General features: G+C 37.6%; 2 protein-coding genes across 3 annotated transcripts in view; one reads left to right on the top strand and one right to left on the bottom strand.

Moving 5' to 3' along the window:
- The window catches only part of sev (receptor protein-tyrosine kinase sevenless), a 34,034-nt gene extending 17,908 nt beyond the window's left edge, over positions 1–16,126 (top strand). Inside the window, exons 3-34 of one of the 2 annotated variants that reach the window (XM_089843244.1) lie at positions 4,818–4,877; positions 4,963–5,050; positions 5,125–5,339; positions 5,423–5,507; positions 5,597–5,748; positions 5,877–6,036; positions 6,111–6,239; positions 6,303–6,493; positions 6,565–6,659; positions 6,725–7,170; positions 7,236–7,550; positions 7,619–7,744; positions 7,808–7,986; positions 8,059–8,248; positions 8,321–8,477; positions 8,539–9,032; positions 9,100–9,347; positions 9,409–9,693; positions 9,760–10,300; positions 10,356–10,804; positions 10,862–11,733; positions 11,796–12,196; positions 12,267–12,411; positions 12,473–12,635; positions 12,707–12,771; positions 12,835–12,964; positions 13,034–13,329; positions 13,410–13,544; positions 13,621–13,772; positions 13,910–13,963; positions 14,378–14,484; positions 14,548–16,126. In XM_089843244.1, the coding sequence (XP_089699370.1) occupies positions 4,818–4,877; positions 4,963–5,050; positions 5,125–5,339; positions 5,423–5,507; positions 5,597–5,748; positions 5,877–6,036; positions 6,111–6,239; positions 6,303–6,493; positions 6,565–6,659; positions 6,725–7,170; positions 7,236–7,550; positions 7,619–7,744; positions 7,808–7,986; positions 8,059–8,248; positions 8,321–8,477; positions 8,539–9,032; positions 9,100–9,347; positions 9,409–9,693; positions 9,760–10,300; positions 10,356–10,804; positions 10,862–11,733; positions 11,796–12,196; positions 12,267–12,411; positions 12,473–12,635; positions 12,707–12,771; positions 12,835–12,964; positions 13,034–13,329; positions 13,410–13,544; positions 13,621–13,772; positions 13,910–13,963; positions 14,378–14,484; positions 14,548–15,441 (8,019 nt within the window). In that variant the 3' untranslated portion in view covers positions 15,442–16,126. The remainder of the gene's footprint in view (positions 1–4,817; positions 4,878–4,962; positions 5,051–5,124; positions 5,340–5,422; positions 5,508–5,596; positions 5,749–5,876; positions 6,037–6,110; positions 6,240–6,302; positions 6,494–6,564; positions 6,660–6,724; positions 7,171–7,235; positions 7,551–7,618; positions 7,745–7,807; positions 7,987–8,058; positions 8,249–8,320; positions 8,478–8,538; positions 9,033–9,099; positions 9,348–9,408; positions 9,694–9,759; positions 10,301–10,355; positions 10,805–10,861; positions 11,734–11,795; positions 12,197–12,266; positions 12,412–12,472; positions 12,636–12,706; positions 12,772–12,834; positions 12,965–13,033; positions 13,330–13,409; positions 13,545–13,620; positions 13,773–13,909; positions 13,964–14,377; positions 14,485–14,547) is intronic. The other variant, XM_089843245.1, reaches the window with a different exon arrangement.
- Positions 1–17,688, bottom strand: part of LOC149661679 (beta-1,4-galactosyltransferase 4-like) — a 118,366-nt gene extending 100,678 nt beyond the window's left edge. The window contains exon 1 of the mRNA XM_089843260.1: positions 17,550–17,688. The gene's annotated coding sequence lies outside the window, so the exon portion shown is untranslated. The remainder of the gene's footprint in view (positions 1–17,549) is intronic.
- Between the last annotated feature and the right edge of the window lie 2,306 nt (positions 17,689–19,994).

Here is a 19,994-nt window from a genome sequence, read left to right as displayed (position 1 = left end):
ATCGATAAAAAATATGCTTTGATCTGCATCTGTAATAGTTGTTAGTACTGGGCCCGGGCAACCTTTACCAAAATTCCTTAAAAACCGATAGCGTGATTTGGTGTATGTTATACACGTGCTTTGAAAAAAAAAAATACAAAAACTAAAATTAAATTCTAAAGTTCATTATTTTGCAAAAGTTTAGTATAGCTTAATTTTTAAACTATTAAATTGCATTCGTATACAAAAATATGCCCGTAACTCAACTCGATCGTGTTTACTCGACATCGCATTCCCCGGGGATATCTATCTGGCTGGGACCCATTTTGACCCCGCCAGTTTCAGAGGTTAATAAACAGAAAGGGATTGGGGCGACCGAGTGAGGAGAAATAATTAAACATCGATATATACCTAATCAAAGTCCCCCTAATTATTTATGTAATATATTATTATTTCATAGATATAAAAAATAAATAATTCCACGATCCTTATGGAGAAATAACTTTACTGGCGGCGACCTCGAAGCCTAGATTTTAAAATCCAGGAATTTTTTTTTTTTTTTTAAAAAAAAGAATTTATCCAGTTTATAGTTTATCTATCGAGAAAAGTAAGATAACCCCCGGAAAAAAATTATTATCGAGTTTTATAACACCAAAGAAAAATAAAACTGAGAAACAAGAAAACGTAGTATACAAAACTTAACCCCTCGTGATAAGTAACATTAATTTTTTTTTGCGTAGGATTATTTGGCGCCCATTTTATTTAACATCAGGGACTCGTATCATTATGTATATCTCTTCGCGCCAAATTTAGATAACCTATTGTAATAGTTACAATTCCGTATTATGATAATTCTTTCTTTTTCGCAAGGTTAAAAAAAGACTTTTCCAATGAAAATTAATAAAGATAATTAAGATTAACATTATCCAGTGGCATGATATCAAGTATAAAACGGAATATAATATTTGTATAAGTAACGGGATGAGCTATATAGAGTGTGGGATGAAGTCGAAACAATTCTTATCAAACTATATCGTATGCAGGCAGTATTACAATGAAAAGTTAACGCATAACCGGCCGTTTTTACCACGAATTCATTGCGAGTTTTACTTATATACAGGGTGTTTCTGATAATTCTGGCCACCATAAATTAGGGGGATTTTCTTTGGGTGCACGATATTGAGTCGAAAATTAAGTAACTTCCATCTCCATTTTAGCGTCCGGGGCCATCCCCATTTTCGAGTTATGATTTGATGAGTGTTTTATGGAAAATTACCCCTTAATTAATTAAATTAGAAATCAATGTCTAATTCAGTATCTTAATTAAATTTAAGGGGTCATCCGTAAAATACTATAACCAATCTTAACTCGAAAACTGTGCCCCGGACAATTTGAAAATGAAGATAGAAGTTATACATATTCGACTCAAAATCGTGCACCCAAAGAACATCCTTCATAATTTATGCCAAACACACTGTATATAATAAAAACGCCAAGTATATATATATTAATTTGCAGCCTTGTAAAGGACAGAAACCCACGTTGTACTGGAGTTATTCGTGGTGCATTTAAACCTTGCAATTACGCAAGGAGGGTTGGGGAGAATATTTCATTTAGAGGCTTAATTTAGTTTGCACGCGCTCTAGAGCCCAGTTGGCCAAAATTTCGGGTACAGGGATATGATGTTAATAAGGAAATGAGCGATTAACTTTGACCTCCCCCCTCCTTAGTTTCTTTCGTTGGTGGATGCGCTTGATTAGGGACGTTTGTTAAGAGTCAGCGCGATATAAAGTATATTCCAGGGACTTTTTATTCGTAACTAGGGCCCCGGTGTCTAGACTAGATTATGGTTGCGGTTGTACACCAAGCTATCTTAGTGTAATACGAAGCCAATCCAGCAGTTGGATAGTACACCCAATGCAAAGCGGCATGGGTAACCCCAACTATAAATTCCAAATCCCCGGGTTCTACTTTTTGTTTTGCAGCCAATGAAGTCCTAATTGAGGCGTCCCTGGGTATTATTATTAAACTAAGCTAGTTTATACGAGATAAACTTTAGTTTCTAGAGATACAATAATAAGGAAAAAATGAATTTTCGTGAAGGGTGCATTAAAAAAACCACTGTGTTTTTAATTAGTCATTGCGCAATAATTTGGGTTTAGCATTAAAGTACCTTGGGAAATTGGGAAATGTTTACAAAAATAAAAATATTAATGCAAATTTATGATAAAATGGTAGAGTCATCAATTGAAATTATGCAATTGGGCTAAAACGCAAGATAATTCTTCCCAGAATTTTGTCAACTAGCAATTGCATATTGTTCATAAACTTTACGAATATAAATGGGTCTACATTCTAAGTACCTACCAAGGGGGCTCCCAAAAATTTAACAAACAAATAACTTCCAAAAGTGAGAAACATGGCCTAAAAAAGCAATACATCTCGCCAAATTACAAGCGCACCCTTAGGTAAAAGCATTGCAACCAAGACCTATTTCCACGCCAACTTCCGCGAAGCCAAATATAAAACATCATCCTATTATTAATTACATAACCAACCAAGTTGTCAAAAATAGCCCCCTCCCCTCTTGTCCTTATAACTAACCGTAATGGCGTCTACAAGACGAGGGACCCTGAGGTTCCAGACAAATCTGAACCCCCACACCAAAAAAAAAAGGCACGGGCCTAGTCTATCTGTAAAACGGAAAAACCCCTTATCTCCTATCAATATTTATAATGATAATTTGATCGTGAAAAAAATATAAAAAATTATCAAATCGGAAAAATTAGACGTATCTCCCACTCCAACATAGTAAAGGAGAGGAAGGAGGGATGGAAGACCCGGCAGGTCAAGGGTCACGAACCCAGTTCTTGTCGTCCCGGCCCGTATATATTTGTCAGAGCTAACGAGCTCAGTGTTACATGATGGATTGAAATCTGCTCTCTTATTTTTTTTTTTTTTTTTGAGTTCTGGTTTCTGGATAACGTTCAGTGTATTTTTGTAAAGATGTGCGCGTGGAGAAGAAAAAAATGTACAAACACATAACAGAAATTGAGTAGGCGGGGGTGATGCTTAAATTGATTAGTTAGCTTTGAAAGTTCCAATCAGTTTACATCCCTTGAAGAGAAGGAAGATTGTTTCCAAAACAATCGCAGCTAAGTGTAAACAATGTCAATAACTAGATATTATAAACAGGCGATAAGCTTTGGCAGGGTTTTTTCTACTGATCTCTATACCTATACATCTGTTAAGAATTCTTACTGATATGTAAATGATATTTTTTTTCCTGGGATTCAATAATACATAAAAAGGTATACGGTTCGGACTGCAAAATAACTATCTCCTTGTTTTAGGGGATAATGTTTGGACCCCAGCATGTTCTTGAACACTTTCCACTGGGTTTGACCCAAGGGACACACCCTTTAATACATGGCAGACTAATCAAAAACCCCATTATAACCATTTACATTTATATTTAGTAAAACTATTAGCATAGCGAAGCATCGGAATTTTTCTACGGTACAACTACAAATTAAAATTCCAATTTGTTTCTAATAACCGCTTCCACGAGATTATAAAAATTACTTCTCCCTCATATTCGAAACCAAAACGTCGTAAAAACATAAAAAACGATTAATAACATCTTTCCTCTAATTACGCCAATTACCTTATAATTAGGTACAAGTATAGTACGAGTTTATCTCAATTAAAGTAAAATTTTAACGCGAACCATAACGTCATTACAACGTTTTTTCGATAGATTTATTCAAGTGGCGTACACAAATCAATTAGGAACGAGAATATAGACTATAACTAATAATAAAGATATACATAATAACCGGAATATAGGATATCTCATCCGTAAACCGTTAAACGCAATGCTTGGATAGTTTTTCGTGGAGAGCCATAATTGAAGTTCCCACCCATTCGAGTTTATATTTCCAAGAGATGACATTCACTTGGTATCCTTGCGAGTCAAACCATACAGGGATCATTTCTCCATCGCTAATTGACTCTCTCCCTAACCAGAACCCTTAAACTAGGGGGGAGATAGGGGTCCTATTTCTCCACACTTTTACGAATTATTATTATATCTTTCTCGCTCTCCGCTTCGTTTGAAATCATTTTTGGAACGAGGCGTTGGAATAACTAAAAACCCTTACATCCAATTAGCTACAAGGGGGAATTGCTTATATGAAAGACGAAAAAGAAAGAAAAAATTAGAGTAAATTTTGATATAGAGTTATAAAAACTTAGTTTACTAATAAACTCGATTTTCTGCAACGAAAATGAAATAATTAAAGCTAATTAGTTACTTTAAAACATGAATTTATTAATTCTTCCTTGAAAATGTTACTTTTACTTCAGCGTATAAAGTTCTGAATCAAGCCAATATAAAGTTGGAAGTATTTACAAAAACACGCGTCGTAATATTCCAGGGTTGATTAAAAATATTCGTGTTTCATAAAGGGGTTAAAAATTAAGACGGATTACGCTTCAACTAGGCCTATATTCAAAGGCTGCTCACGAATATTCTCTATAAGGGTGTTGAAGTTAGCAAGAAATAAGAATAACAATTTTCAGCTACTGAGAATATTTTTCCTTCTCATTTACTTTATATGTAAAGGGTATCATTAATATGTTTAGAAAAAGCTGGGTATCGCATTACATTGTTTTAATTTTTTTAAGTCTCTTTAAAAGTGTTAATAAATTAATAGATTGTTATTGTCGCGTTTGGTACGTGTAAAGAATTTAAAGAATCCTTTTGTAAAAAGGGGTGCATGGATATTATTTTGAATAGAATGTCAAAAGGGTGTTTTGTGTTATATTGTCAATAGTGTTTCAATGGATGTTCATTGTGGAGCGAAGCAACCAGTACATCTTGTCAGAACGTTTGTGTAAGTGATCTTTTATCGATGTTTTTTTAAAAAAAGGTTTTAGATTAATCTAATCTATTGACACTTTAATTTAAACTATGTCCAGAACTCGGCGACAAGTACGCAAAAACAGAGTATACTTTGCACCTACGGTTGTTCTATCGGGACATCAGTTTACGTACAAAATCTCAAAGGTATCTTCAATATTTAAAAGGGTTAAATTGATAAAATTGAAAGTGTAATAACGGGCGTTATTTTTAACTTATAGACGAGCTAGGGAGGCCAGCTGCACCGCATTTAGTGAACAAAACTCATAATTCAGTGACGATACAATGGGAAAAATCACCATATTCCAATATATCATTCCTGGTGCAATGGAAATACGAACAGGGCAGTTCTAATTGGGAATATTACGACGCCGATCATTTACTTAAAACCAATAAAGTAAAAATCAAAGGACTTCATCCCTACACAAAGTACAAGGTAATTCCAACAGAAATTTCGTACTAAGAATAGTTTTTCAAGGGGGGCATGCAGATACATAGCTCCTATTACTTATATTTCAGTTCAGAGTAGCGTGGATCCTTTTACCCCGATCCAATGTCTACTTATCAGACGAGAGTGTATCCATTTCGACTAACCCTCACGGTGGTAAGTATAGTCAAATGGTTATAGTACCCCTTCCTTTTTCCGGTACAGTTCCCCCTGCCAATTAAAAGAGTTATTTTTATATAATTCAGCTCCCTCATCGCCACCCATTATCACCAGTCTGGCAGCTGTGGGTTCGACAAAAATATCCGTCACTTGGGAACCCCCTTATTTTATCAATGGACCCATTGTGGCCTATGACCTAGAACTGATTGATATAGGCACCGGATCCAGGACTATTAAGGTAATTGAGAGATGGTGCGGAAGGGAAAATAATTGGTGTATAAACTCAAACCATATAGAAGTGTCTGGGGTGTTCTAGAGCCTAACTCAGGGGGCAATTAATATAATATAATTTATTTAATTCAATAGGAGCACTTTCAACCGAATGACGGACTGCACTACATGTTCACTGACTTGACGCCTAAAACGTCCTATAATATATCGATAAAAGCACGAAATAGTCAAGGAATGGGACCCAGTGCCCATAGAGAGATAACAACAGGATGGACTAAAACTCCCGATAGAGGAGGTAATTATTTCACTGACACTTTAAATATAAAAAGGTAGATTAAATTTAATAAATATTTAAAAATTTCTCAATAGAAAATGGCGATCCACCACCACAAATGATTCTCGCAACGAAAAACCATATTTACAAAAGGGATTTGTACGATTTATTCAACGAACATTCAGTCATGTATCAAACTGAAAATAGTTCAGTTATAATTAAAGGTAAATATCTCGTTTAAATTAATTAATCTCTACAGGCAATTAACCGTAATATTTTTAAACAAGGATTCGCGCTTCACGCTAAACACGAAATATTCTGGTTGTCCGATTCTTTGGGACGTATCCATCGAGTTAATTTCGAGGGTGGAAAATCCAGGAGAGATTTTATATTATCTAATATCGCTAAAACTAACTCACCAACGTTGCTCTCCGTGGATTGGCTCAATGATAAATTGTATATCGTAGAGAAGAACCAGGTAAGTTACATCAAATATGGGAATGATTAAATATTAATAAAATAAACCAAATCATAATTAAATCTTTGCAGATTAGCAGATGTTCATTTCGAGGTGAAAATTACGAAATAGTGATCAGTGGAATAACAGCAATTCCTAGTGATATTCAAGTTGATCCATTTAATGGGTATATAAGAGAATGTTTGGAGTTGTTTGAATTTTTAGTTTAACATTATAATTATCCCTATATAGGTATCTCTACTGGGTGAGTCAAGGTGACCAACAGGGTGGACTATACAGAATAGACTTGGAAAAAGTCAAGTCCACCTTCATGTCATTCCGAGAAGCGGAACTAGTCAAGAAAGACCCTAATCTCTATTCATTGGCGATCGACTACGAGAACATGAGGTTACTTCTACCGGACACTAACAACCGTACCTTCAAGTCTTACAACTTGGACGCGTCCGACGGGACGGACATAAGAAAAAACTCGGTGACGCCCGACGTTTCCAACATTAAAAGCGTGGCTTTCTATAAACCAAGGGGAACTTTATGTTGGACAAATGGAATGTACGCTTACGGCGAAGATTACAAAGAAGGCGATTCCAAATTTTTTCACAACGATTTTCTATTCGACATTGACGATAAACCGTGCAACACTGTCCGAGTTTACCATAAATCGGCTCAACCTGACCCCAGTAAGATTCCCTCGCAAATTACGAAGTCAACGACATTAACCATGAACTTATTTCCTGTAATATAGTTCCATTCAATCCCGTCGAAGAAGTTCAAGCAATTTTCAAAGAAGATATGGGCAAAATTCATTGGAAAAAACCGCGCCTTTTGGGTGGGTTAGGACAAGGCGCGTATCAAGACTGGAGTTACGAAGTCAATTTAATTGATATGACCGAAAATCGATCCCTAACCATTCAAAGAAACGGAATTAGTAGTACGCAATACACCATGGACAATTTACTGCCCAATAAAACGTACGTGGTAAGAGTCCGGGCCTATTCAGTCGGAGGAAAGGGACCATGGTCTGCTAATATCACGGGAAAAACCGTTAGAAACAGTACGAGTGAGTATATACTTCTTTTCAATGATACCATCTGGTAAGCCCTAATTACCATATTTGTTTTGTCACAGATTCACCTAATGGATATCCCTACATAATCTGGAGCGCTCGAAAGGGTATACTTAAGTCTGACCTTCTTGGAGAAGAGGTTGAACAATTAATTGATAAGGAACGTTTCAATCAGGGACACATAACTGGTAGGTTTCAAAAAGTCTCAAGTACCTTTTTCTTTAAACTAATGAAACTTAAATTAAAAATAGACATGTCGTGGTACCGAGATACAGTATTTCTCAACACAAACAACAGCCATATCTTTACATACGATATGTCCTCCTCAAACGGTTCCCCAAAACGACTGGAGAATATCACAAACATTGTCAGCATCGCCGTCGATTGGTTAGCTCCTAAACTATACCGGTCAAGTCCAATTCACGAGATGGTATAGTTAACTTACAATAAAAATTGTCCCACGTCATCGTATTTAAATTTAACCAAATTTATAATAACGAAGATTTCGAGATCTAATTTGGACGGTAGTCACTCTGAACATTTACCAATTCAAACCATGGCCAAAGAACTGGCCATCGATTCCCCTCAAGGTCGGCTATATTGGGCAACAGCTCACAGTGTCCAGTGTTCCAAACTCAACGGGGAAAATATTCATATTTACTTCGAAACCGGGTTGTTTTCCGGAAAACTCGGTAAGCTTTCAAATACTTCGATACCTGGTTAAGTTAGGTTAATATTTCTAACACGAAGAGTCTACTTTATAGTAATGGGGCTAACCCTTGACTTCGACGCCAAAAAGGTATATTGGATGGTACGTAGCCACGAAGGGGCATTCTTATATAGTGCCAACAAGGATTGTGATGATTGCACAGACTTAAATAACTCGATTAAAATAATAGGAACACTGCCAGAAAATGACGTGTACGTATGACATCACTAGTTTAAGTTTCAAGAACTAACGTTAAGTAATTGCGTAAAATAGGAAAGGTCCATTATGGTACTTCAGCGACCATTTATATTGGTTGCATGAAAGGAAGGAGGCAATGGTCAGCGACTTGCAAGGAGGGAACGTAGCTACTTTGAGGGGATTAGGTTTAACCGGCCTAAGATCACTAATTGTCATCGACCCATCTTTGCAACCACTACCGCACGAATCAGCCGGAGAAATTAACGTGGTACCAAATAGGATTAAGAAAAGTCAAATATCATTGGAAGGACGTTGGAATCATTTTACAATTTATTGGCAACCCGTTACTAACGTCAATTATGGTACAGTTTTCTACGAAGTGGTTTTTTACCAGACCAAATCGGAAAGTTCCAAGGAACTGGTGTCATTAGTTACAACGCATCCCACTTACTTCTTCAATGTATCAAAACCCATGAACCCTTGCAGTCGTTTGACCCTGTCTATAAGACCATACACTTACTGGGCGTCCGCTCGACCAACCGTGGTCAACTTGACCACACCCGAACACAGTAAGATTAGATCTTTGAAAGGTATGCACAGATATGGAATAAACTAAGATAAAAATTGTCTTTATAGTTCCTTCGAAACCAACGAACCCAAGAATTTACGTTTCGTTCAAAAACTACCCGTTGAGCACCGCAAAAACGGTCGAAATCGAGTTTAGATGGTCTCCCCCAGAAAAACCAAATGGAAAAATCGAGGGGTATCAAGTTTTCTGCTGGCAAGAAAATAACATGTTTAACTTATGTGGGGATCGCTGGCACAACGAAGAAAAAATGAGTTTTAGATACATTGCAAAAGCTAACGCATCCTACCACTTCAAGGTAATCGATTACATCATATTGCGCATTCTGTATTTCAATAACTAACGATTCCAAACAACAGGTTAGAACCAAAACAGCGATGGGCGCGGGAAATTACAGCGACGTTGTTCTAGCCAAGACAACAGAAGAGCATCCCGTACCTAAACTCTTGCTGGCCAGAACAGACTCGATATACCTAGCTGATGTTGACACGAATGAAGAAAGTCTCCAGTCGCATAAAGTCAGCTCACCCGTGGCCATTTCGTTCTTAAACGAAGGAAGTACCGAGAGAGTTTACTGGTTGGAGGACGCTGGAGTCATGTCTACCCAACTTAGCCCGTATAAACCCAGTTCCAACGTATCTGTGGTTAGTAACATAATTTAGAAATTTATATTTTGACCATAATTGAACGACTAATCCCCCTGTTTTTAGGTAAAGTCTATATCTGGTTCGGGAAAAGGCATGGCATTGGACTGGATTGGCAGATCTTTATTCTGGTCTGAAAGACACGCTTCGGATAGATGGGAAGAATCTTACAGCGTCCTTTGGGCTATGGACCTTAACAACGCCAGAGATCCTTCAGTCCTTATTAACACCACGGAATACATCGGGGCCATTGAAGTCGATCCGTTTTCCAGTACAATTATATACGTTGAGATTGGAAAAAGTGGGAAGAGTCTATTAAAAGCAATTAACGTCGAAGGACAGAATCCAAGAATGTTCTTTAGTCAAAATCTACGCTACCATCCCATTGGAAAAAGAAGTTCGAATAAAAGAAGATCACGTGGCAAACAAACGTGTAACTGCCCTCTAAGACTGTCCGTCGGGAACGCTATTACCATAGATCGATCCAAGCCAGAGGAACCGGAAGTCTTATGGGTTGACGCGGAACTTGGACATATTTACGCGGCGGATATGCGGGGTTGCTTCTGCCGGATAGTGGTTAACGCCTTGGACAACTCGAAATATAATGGTAACGATCAACTGACGCGCGTTAATTCCTTTGCTAACCATTAACAACATTGCAGGATTACCACCAACTTCCATCACCGCGGACAAGAGTAAAATATATTGGTCAAACGCGGAGCTGGATCGCCTCTTTAGTATCGATAAGAGTAGCGTACGACGGGAATCGAGACACGAATTTCGCGGGAGACATGGACCAACGCCTTCTCAGCTTCGCGCCAACCTTCAATCGGAACCCGTGTCGAATATAAGAGAAATCAGAGCTATTGGGGATCATTTACAACCTTATCCCGAGCATCAATGCCTGGCACCATTAAATTACAAGTACACACCCATGGTTCAAACAAGAACACCCAATAGCATTACGCTGACACTAGGAGACGCTGAACGGTTCAGAGGGTGTGAGGGTATATCTATGTCGACCATAGTTTACACTGTATATTATGGTAAAAAACACCCTAATGGTACTCAAGAATGCGACAGAATGTTGATGAAAAACTGTAAAGTTGAGGTAAATAAAACTAGAAAGTACTCGGAGATCAGTGGTAAATACGATTTATTTTTACAGAAGTCCTACAATACCACGATAGTTCTGAAGAACTTGGATCCCTACACTTATTATACTGTACAAGTAGCCGTCAGTAATTATTACACCGTGGGTGAACCAATACCAGGACCTATGGAAATATTCCAAACTAAAGAAGGGGCTCCGACCGCACCAGTTGGGGTAACGGCCGTACCAATTTCCCCCTCGAGAATTGACGTGTTTTGGGAACCGCCAATCATGCCCAATGGCAAGAATATCTCCTACGAAGTCCGTTGGCACCCAAGCAATAAGAGGAATGACGAAGAAAACGCTCATCACACTTTGGAACCCGAATTTTACGGAGGAAAGCACGTTAAATCTTTAACGACCAAAATCGAACCAGGAACAGAGTATATCATACTGGTTCGCGCGTATTCAGTAGCTAAGGATCTCTCTAGTGACAGTACCGTGGTGTCGGTCACCACTTTCGACTTGCCAAATAACGTAACACTCGAAAACGTAACATCAAGGCAACTTAGCCTAAGATGGAGGTCGCCACCCAAAAAGGAAATCTACAAACACAAGTTGGAGTATTTGGAAACTGGTACCCAAATATGGAAAACACTTCCAGCCGCTTTTACCGAGGAAAGTAAGACCTATTCCTTCGACCTAACCGATTTGAAACCGAAAGCCTCGTACGAAGTGCAGCTGCAATTATCCTACTACACGTCGAACGTAACGTTCACTTGGCCACCGAGGGACAGACCGAAGTTTGTCTTTCAAACGTTAGGAGACCTACCAGATGTACCGGGTGCTCCTGAAATTAAAGTCATCAACAAAGACATTTATCAAGTATGGTGGGAGGAAGTTGATAGGAATGGAGGAGAAGATTTGATTTACGAATTACAATTCTTGTAAGTTAGTCTTAGCTAACTCGTAGGAACTTTAAACGCTAAGTCCTACGATATCTTTACAGACCCGTCGCTCACACCGAAACTTCGCAAAGCTTGCAATACAAGTTCGAACCCGAGGCACTAAACTACGAAAACCTAAGCTCTTGGAACGGATCTTCACCTCAGTCCTCAACCCTCTTCTCAACATTGACACCCAGAGTACCCGAATGGCAAACTATTTATAACGGATCCCAGAATCAATGGTTTATAAATGACCTACCATCACAAGCCCAATACGAATTTAGAGTTCGAGCCATAACCGAATATGGAGCTAGTAACTTCAGCGAAGTTGGGGCGGAATTCTTCCTGCCAGAACCGGGAGCGTTAACTGAACCAGCCAGTGAACATAATGAAGTGGTTTTAATAGCGGTGTTATCCGCCTCTGCCCTAGTAGTTGTGTCGTTGTTCGTAGCTTTATACTTTGGTAAGTTCGACACATCACTACTCCATTTAAAACCGCTTTTTCAACTCATTAGCAACATTTTAAACCACAGTGCAAAAAAGAAGAGATAATTCTAAGAAAGCGATACAAGATAATGGTCAAATTGTCCATGGACCTGATCTTGAGTTGGCAACTCTAAGGGAACTACCACGACGTGGTAACTTCGTTGAGCAAGATAATGCCTTGTATAACGTCGAGTAAGTAAATAAAACAATATAATCGGAAACTTGTATTTAACGCCAATATAATGTCTAACAGTGGTATCCCAACCGATGAAGAATTAGCCTTAATCCCGCATATCAGTAGGAAACAAATAGGTTTAACGAAATTCTTGGGAAGTGGGGCTTTTGGCGAAGTATTTGAGGGAACGCAGCATGATATACACGATGAAACCTCGCCTGTAATCAAGGTTGCAATCAAGGTAAGACATCGTCGCTTACAAATGAAATATAATTTGAGTTAACCGATGCTGTCCCTGGTGGGTAATTTTAGACACTAAGAAAAGGAGCGACTGAACAAGAGAAAGCGGAATTTCTCAAGGAAGCCAAACTAATGAGGTATGTACCGCGTAACTGGTTGCGTCCAGGATTATTATATATTTAAAACATTGATTTCCTTAGCAACTTTCAACACGAGCACATCCTTAAACTTTTGGGAATCTGTCTTAACAACAACCCTAATTTCATCATACTTGAACTAATGGAAGGTGGTGATTTGCTATCTTACTTGAGGTCAAACCGACCAACTGCGGTAAGTACCAGTCAGCTATTACGTATCTCTCGGATTAAGTACAAAGTACACTGACACACTCCTCAACAGATCAACCCCTACTCTCTAACTCTGGACGATTTATTGGGTATTTGCGTCGACGTGGCCAAAGGTTGTCAGTACTTGGAGGAAATGCATTTTGTACATCGAGATCTGGCTGCCAGAAACTGTTTAGTGTCTAGTCACAATCCGGCTTTACGAATAGTCAAAATTGGTGACTTTGGATTAGCCAGAGACGTTTATAAAAATGATTACTACCGAAAAGAAGGTGAGGGATTGTTACCAGTAAGGTGGATGGCACCTGAATCTTTGGTAGATGGCGTGTTTACAAGTCAGTCGGACATATGGTAAGTAAATTGACGCATTTTAAACAAAAACCACAGTTACACTCTGAGACAATATTCAATGTGTTCCTTGAAATTCACAGGGCATTTGGAGTATTATTGTGGGAGGTCATGACTCTAGGTCAGCAACCTTACCCCGCTAGAACAAACTTAGACGTTCTGCATCACGTAAGAGGTGGAGGAAGACTAGATAAACCTGGGAATTGTCCCGATGACTTGTACGTATTAATTCTAACAAGAGTTTATCTAGAATTACTAACGTCAAACGCAACCCTATTAATTAAATCCCCTTAGGCACGAACTCATGCTAAAATGCTGGAACTTCTCCCCGGAAAACCGGCCGACATTCACCTATTGCTTAGAAACATTAGAGGACCTAAAACATAAAAATTCAGCCCAAAATACGCCAATGATACCTCATAACTATATAGGACGTTACTATGATGGTAAGTTTCACTACTAACAATGCAAAAACCATTTCAATATATTTTACAACAACAACAACCATTGAAGAAACTGTCATAGTTAGAAATGTATGTCTTGGTCCAGTTTTTACCCATTCTAAAACATTTTATCGGCACAGGTTTTGACAACTTAGCGTATCACAGCGAAGACCTCACACAACCCCAGTCACAAGGTAGAATAAATAAAAAACCTTGCAAACAAAACCCAGAAAATGGGTAGTGTTTTCTCTCAAACAAAATCTATCTACACTCCTTTTTTTACGATCTACTCTTGACTTTGAAATTCTATAAACTCTACATAAAAAAAATTTAAGGAGGTGGTGGATAAATACTTCTTTGTTGTGACTGATGCTGGTTTGGTGGTGGTTTCTTTTATTCTATAAAACTAAACTACAAGAATATCGCGTAAAAATATTCAATGAGCATTGTTGCTCATTAAACCTTAACTTTAACGAAATGGGGGTATATTCACAAAAGTTACGCATGAAGAATGTTTGGGCAACTTTAGGATCTAAACGGTTGATGAGCAATATGAAAAGAGTCGACTGGTATAATAATGGAGGTTTCATTTTTTTCTTTTCTCGTAGAAGAGCTAGCCAAGATACGAGATAGTCTAGCTGATCAGCATCCGTTATTATCGGACAGACCTACAGATAGTGATAACGCCAACAGTCCAAACGGAGGGCTACTTTCGGTAAGACTATATTTTTAACTGGGAATTATTTGTACGCCTATTAATATTCAGAAACTTTCACAGACGAGAGCTAACGACAATAGAGTGAGAAGAGGAAATTCCATGAGAGGTTCTGAAACGTCAGAGTCTTCGTCGCTGTTAGAGAACGGAGCTATGTCTAATCATCAAAATCCTAGTGGAAGCGCGGCAAAATACCTCGAAGTTTTACCGGACAATGATTTCTCAACTGACACGAATGGATACGAAGTGCCATTACCAGTTTTACCATCCGCCGTTGCCTTAGAAAGACTTAAAAGGCAAGAGAGTACCACCACCTCAACAACTCCGAACGGTTCAGAGTACGCTCAAATGAACCATTTCTTGACTAAAAATCTAACGCCTACCAGCCCTACGAGTCGACGAATCAAACTACCTCCTACGTGCCTTACGGCTGGATCTTCAACAAACAATCCTTCACCAATTGTCCCCGCGATAAACGGGGTAGTTACGGACAGACCCGTGACAAAAAGCCCTTCCACAAACGATAATTATCTCATCAGGGGTAAAAAATCGTCAGTAAGTTCGTTAGAAAACGGAAGAACTTCGGTTTCGCCAATGGTCACCTCGGCTTTGCTCAAACCATCGGTTTCAGAGACACGGATTAATAATAATATTGGGGACGAAGACATGAACGGTCTCGAAACGAAAAACCCATTTTATAGAAACAATTCCACGCAATCTGTGAGTTTACAGTGCACACCTAGTGTTCATAGGTGTGGAACATTAGATAATCCATGTAGGTTGAACGACAGTTTATATCAGGGACGTAAAAACGGTAGCGACACTTGGTCTCTATCGTCAGCGTCGACTAGTACGTGTTTGGACAATGAAAGTAAAAGAAACAGCGGAATATCAACTCTATCTGCCTTATCAAACGGAGTAGATCTGAGCTATACTCCAAAATCTTCTTGGTGTTAATCCGCGTATGGAGCAAAATTTTAGATAAAGATTATATTTTTAGAAATATTTTTAACGAATCATACATTGTGTAAATATATAAGAAAGATACGTTAATGAAGTTAGTCTCTAGATTTGCTAGTCTATTTTGTATAGTGTTTTTGTCATAGAAATGTTAAAATTTTTGTACCATGCAGTTCTTCATTTGAACAATTCATCTAATGTAAATAAGATTCTTTAGATATTTACGAAAAAGATGTACCTAAACAAATAATGTTTGTACTTAATGTACCATAAAATAGGAACCGCGTATTCCGGGTTTTCGGTACTGGTACGTTAGAGTTACTGCATTAGGCCTCTCTAGTCTCCATAAATAATTTAAAAAAACAACCATACAGTTGGATTCCCCCAGTAATCTCAGCTACAACCTTCCAATTACCAAAATTGGATGACCTTTTTTACGTGTGTGTGTATATATTTTTTAAAAATAGGCCCAGAATGGCAGCTGGTCAATTTTAACAAATAAGAAATTTGAAAGACAAAGAAAAATCAATTTTTAACCACGAGATAAGAAAATATTTTTTAAAAAACATTTTTGACTTTTTGTTTTAAAACCAAGAGTTGTATATGTATAAGAAGGCCATACTTGCCTTTGTAAATAGTATAAGGAAAGAAAGTAAAATTCTATAATGTTTTGATACCAAAATCATTTGATACCTTCAGTTTCTAGTCTAAGTGAATTTTGATAAGCCTTGGTTTAAGTTTTTGATAAGCCTTGGTTTAAGTTTTTGATAAGCCTTGGTTTAAGTTTTTGATAAGCCTTGGTTTAAGTTTTTGATAAGCCTTGGTTTACGTTTTTGATAAGCCTTGGTTTACGTTTTTGATAAGCCTTGGTTTACGTTTTTGATAAGCCTTGGTTTAAGTTTTTGATAAGCCTTGGTTTAAGTTTTTGATAAGCCTTGGCTTAAGTTTTTGATAAGCCTTGGCTTAAGTTTTTGATAAGCCTTGGTTTAAGTTTTTGATAAGCCTTGGTTTAAGTTTTTGATAAGCCTTGGTTTAAGTTTTTGATAAGCCTTGGTTTAAGTTTTTGATAAGCCTTGGTTTACGTTTTTGATAAGCCTTGGTTTACGTTTTTGATAAGCCTTGGTTTACGTTTTTGATAAGCCTTGGTTTACGTTTTTGATAAGCCTTGGTTTAAGTTTTTGATAAGCCTTGGTTTAAGTTTTTGATAAGCCTTGGCTTAAGTTTTTGATAAGCCTTGGCTTAAGTTTTTGATAAGCCTTGGTTTAAGTTTTTGATAAGCCTTGGTTTAAGTTTTTGATAAGCCTTGGTTTAAGTTTTTGATAAGCCTTGGTTTAAGTTTTTGATAAGCCTTGGTTTAAGTTTTTGATAAGCCTTGGTTTAAGTTTTTGATAAGCCTTGGTTAAAGTTTTTTGAACAAAAATTTACGAATTTGAAATAGTTTTTATTCGAGGTTTAAGTCGTTCTTGATATGTTAGAGGTCTACGTATCACTTCCAATTGAGTTTCAATGGCTTTAACAATATCAATGTGCTCTGGGATTTGTACAAATCGAATTTGCTTCCCTTGCACAAAAAAGTCTGATAAGTGATGACGCTCACCAGATGGTGATATCATAGTCGCATCCTTAATTTCGGTATTCATATTCCTTAAACAATTAAGGAACCATGTTTTAGTTTTAAAACTAAACAGGAACTGAAGCCACAGAGAGGAGAGCCAAAGGAATTAAGGTACCAAGGAAACTGATGCAAATATTCAACCAAGGGATTTTGTGGCACTAAACCACGAACAAAGGCTTAAAGTGCGATGTTCCTTGCATTTTTTCTACAGTGCCATTATGCAAATATGAATGCTTAAAAGCAATTTTCCAGCCCAAACAAGGTTTGTAACTCTTGCTAAACCACATTAACTTCTAGTGACACAACTGGTGGCAGAGTGGTAAGGTTCAAAGTGGGACAATGGGTTAAATTAGTGGTGCTGGAGCATTATGTTAATTTTTGTAAATTATATGGCAAGCCAACTACTTCAGTTTGTAAAGCTTGCTACAAACACGCCCAATGCAGTTCTAAAATAAGGACAGCGGACAAACATGAAGACTCGGTCACTCACCCATCCACATGTTGAATCATTCCAGTGACATGGGTTTCATTACGAAGCTCGACAGTTGTCACTTCTCCTATAAGTCCTTGAAGAAGGCAGATTAATGTTTTGGCAGATACAGCGCGGTCCTTTCCTGAAGACATTCACAGTATTATAACGTAAACCAAGGCTTAAACGTCTTGTCAATGAGGTGATGAAGAATCCAGTTACAGTAAAATACTAAGCCTTGGCTTTCAAGCTGATAGGAAAAAATTAAATTGATCATTAACAAAAACATTTCGATTGACCACACGTCAAACCTAAAATAACTTACGCCCAATAGTACAGAAAACAATAATTCGGTCAATAATTAAGTTAAAATATCGTAAATATTTCAATTTAATCAAAATACTTAAGCAAATTAAGTACTTCACACGTTAACGCACGAGGAACGAAAATTTCTAAATCAGTACATCAGGCACCGCTCAATAGATGGCGATAAAGAATCGGTAGTTTAGTTCCAAAGTCCACCGCTTTAGCGTCAACAGATAAAAATTCAAAACTAGCCCGCGAAAAGTTTTAGATTTTTGGACGCAAAGTTCCGTACATTTTCTGTAGCTTTCCTAATAATGGAAATGGGCAAACTTTAATTATTTGAAAGGGCTTAAAATTAATTTTTTCCCAAAAAAACTTTTAAAGCCAATGAAGCTAACTATAATAATGGATGTAAAGTTAAATTTAACGTGTAAATACATCCCGAGGATCATCACAAACAGTTTTTGCGACTTTGCGTGACTAAAATTGGGTAATAAAACCGTTATAAAGTTGGAAATCATAAAAAAAGATGCCCCTGGTTAATCCCCATCTTAACTAATGTAATAATAATAGAGAATTCTCCGGAAATGGTATAATCATGTTTTAATAGAAGACTTGGACAAGTTTCGCAACTGAAATTTATCTCAAGGGTTGAGGGTGCACCAATTCCCACGAGATTGTCCCTGAGTCTCAAAGGAGGGGGGTGGGGTATAAAATAAACGAATCAAAAATGCTACTAAACTAATCGACGCGTAAAAGGCTTAATAACTCGAAAGAAGGGATGAAATGGAGCTCAACGTAGCAGCGACTTCCGCCATTTGTTCCGTAGCCTTAAGTTCTCTTCCGAAATTGACTAGAACAGGATGACGACTCCTAACTCGATCGTGCTCGCGTTGATGTTAATAACTTTAATATGATAAGAAAAACATTTAACCGTTTCGGGGTCCTTGGGAAATAAAAAACGGTTTTAAAACTTCTTGAACCGTAAAAACGGTTACATTTTCTCAGAAACAATTCCTAATGGAGTTTGCTTGATTTTATTATCGTTATAATCGGAGATAAAACTCTTTGCCAATTTTGATCTCATTTTCGTTAATTCATCCCAGACTACCTTTCGCAATTCATTTGCACTACGCAGTTAACAATACGTCCACTGAGAACTTAAGCTAGGATGAACTTTCAGGATGTTTTTACTAACGAATCAATTCATAACCAAGGAAGGATATTTTAAAATCATGAAATATACTTTTGGGGATTGTCTTTTTTGTAGAATAAAGTCCCATGGTGGTTTGGGAAGAACCCAGAAGTGGCAGGTGATGTTACTACCACACTCGTCTCTTCGCTTTATAAAAGGCGCGCGTGTCGTCCGAAACAAAGCCCAAAAGGCAGATGCAACTTCTTGACTATATACTCCTAACAACAGAGCCTTATTGCATGCTGATATACCATTTTATGTTTTGATTTTATTTTTCTCCCTTCCATGGCTTTTTTTGGTGTTCAACGGTAGCCTTTTTCTTCTATCATATTTTTCACAATCAGAGAGAGAGCTAGAGCTAGCTAGTCACCTTTGTTAAGAAAAATGGTTGATTGCCCAAAAAACATCTGCATGGTGCAGTGCATCGTGGTCTCATCAGCACACGATCCTCAAAGGAGACAATGATTTTTGGTGCCAGTGGGAATTTAATTTCAACCGATATCCCATGCAGTGACTTTTAAATCATTTATAAACAGAACAGACTCCTCATGCAGAGTTCAGGAGAAAGAAAAACATGACAATGAGATGAAAGATGCTTATCAGAAACTAGAAACAAATTAGTATTTTTTCCGAGATGTTTGTATCAAAACAAGGCGTTAAATTTAATACATTTTTAAGCTTATAAACACGACCTCAAATAGACCAAAAACACTGATTAAAAGGGCCTTTTCTAAAATTCAAACCTTGTTCAAAATTTAGCCAATTATCCGTACAGTGTACTCTAATGTTTTCAAGATCAAAAACACGATAAAAAATAAAAAGGGGATTACTCCAAACCGACTGAAGTGGTAACTCTTGATAAAAATCGCCAATTGAAAGGAATACCCTCGCTCGAAAATAGTTCAATTTTAATACAGGTAGCCCCAAATTTACCCTTGTCTGTGAAAAAACGTTCCTGGCAGCGC

This window comes from Phalangium opilio, unplaced genomic scaffold, assembly GCF_054372755.1.
Source record: "Phalangium opilio isolate 3A_F unplaced genomic scaffold, DU_Popi_V2 ptg000070l_1, whole genome shotgun sequence".
NCBI lineage: Eukaryota > Metazoa > Arthropoda > Arachnida > Opiliones > Phalangiidae > Phalangium > Phalangium opilio.
This window is presented reverse-complemented; position numbering and strand designations above follow the sequence as displayed.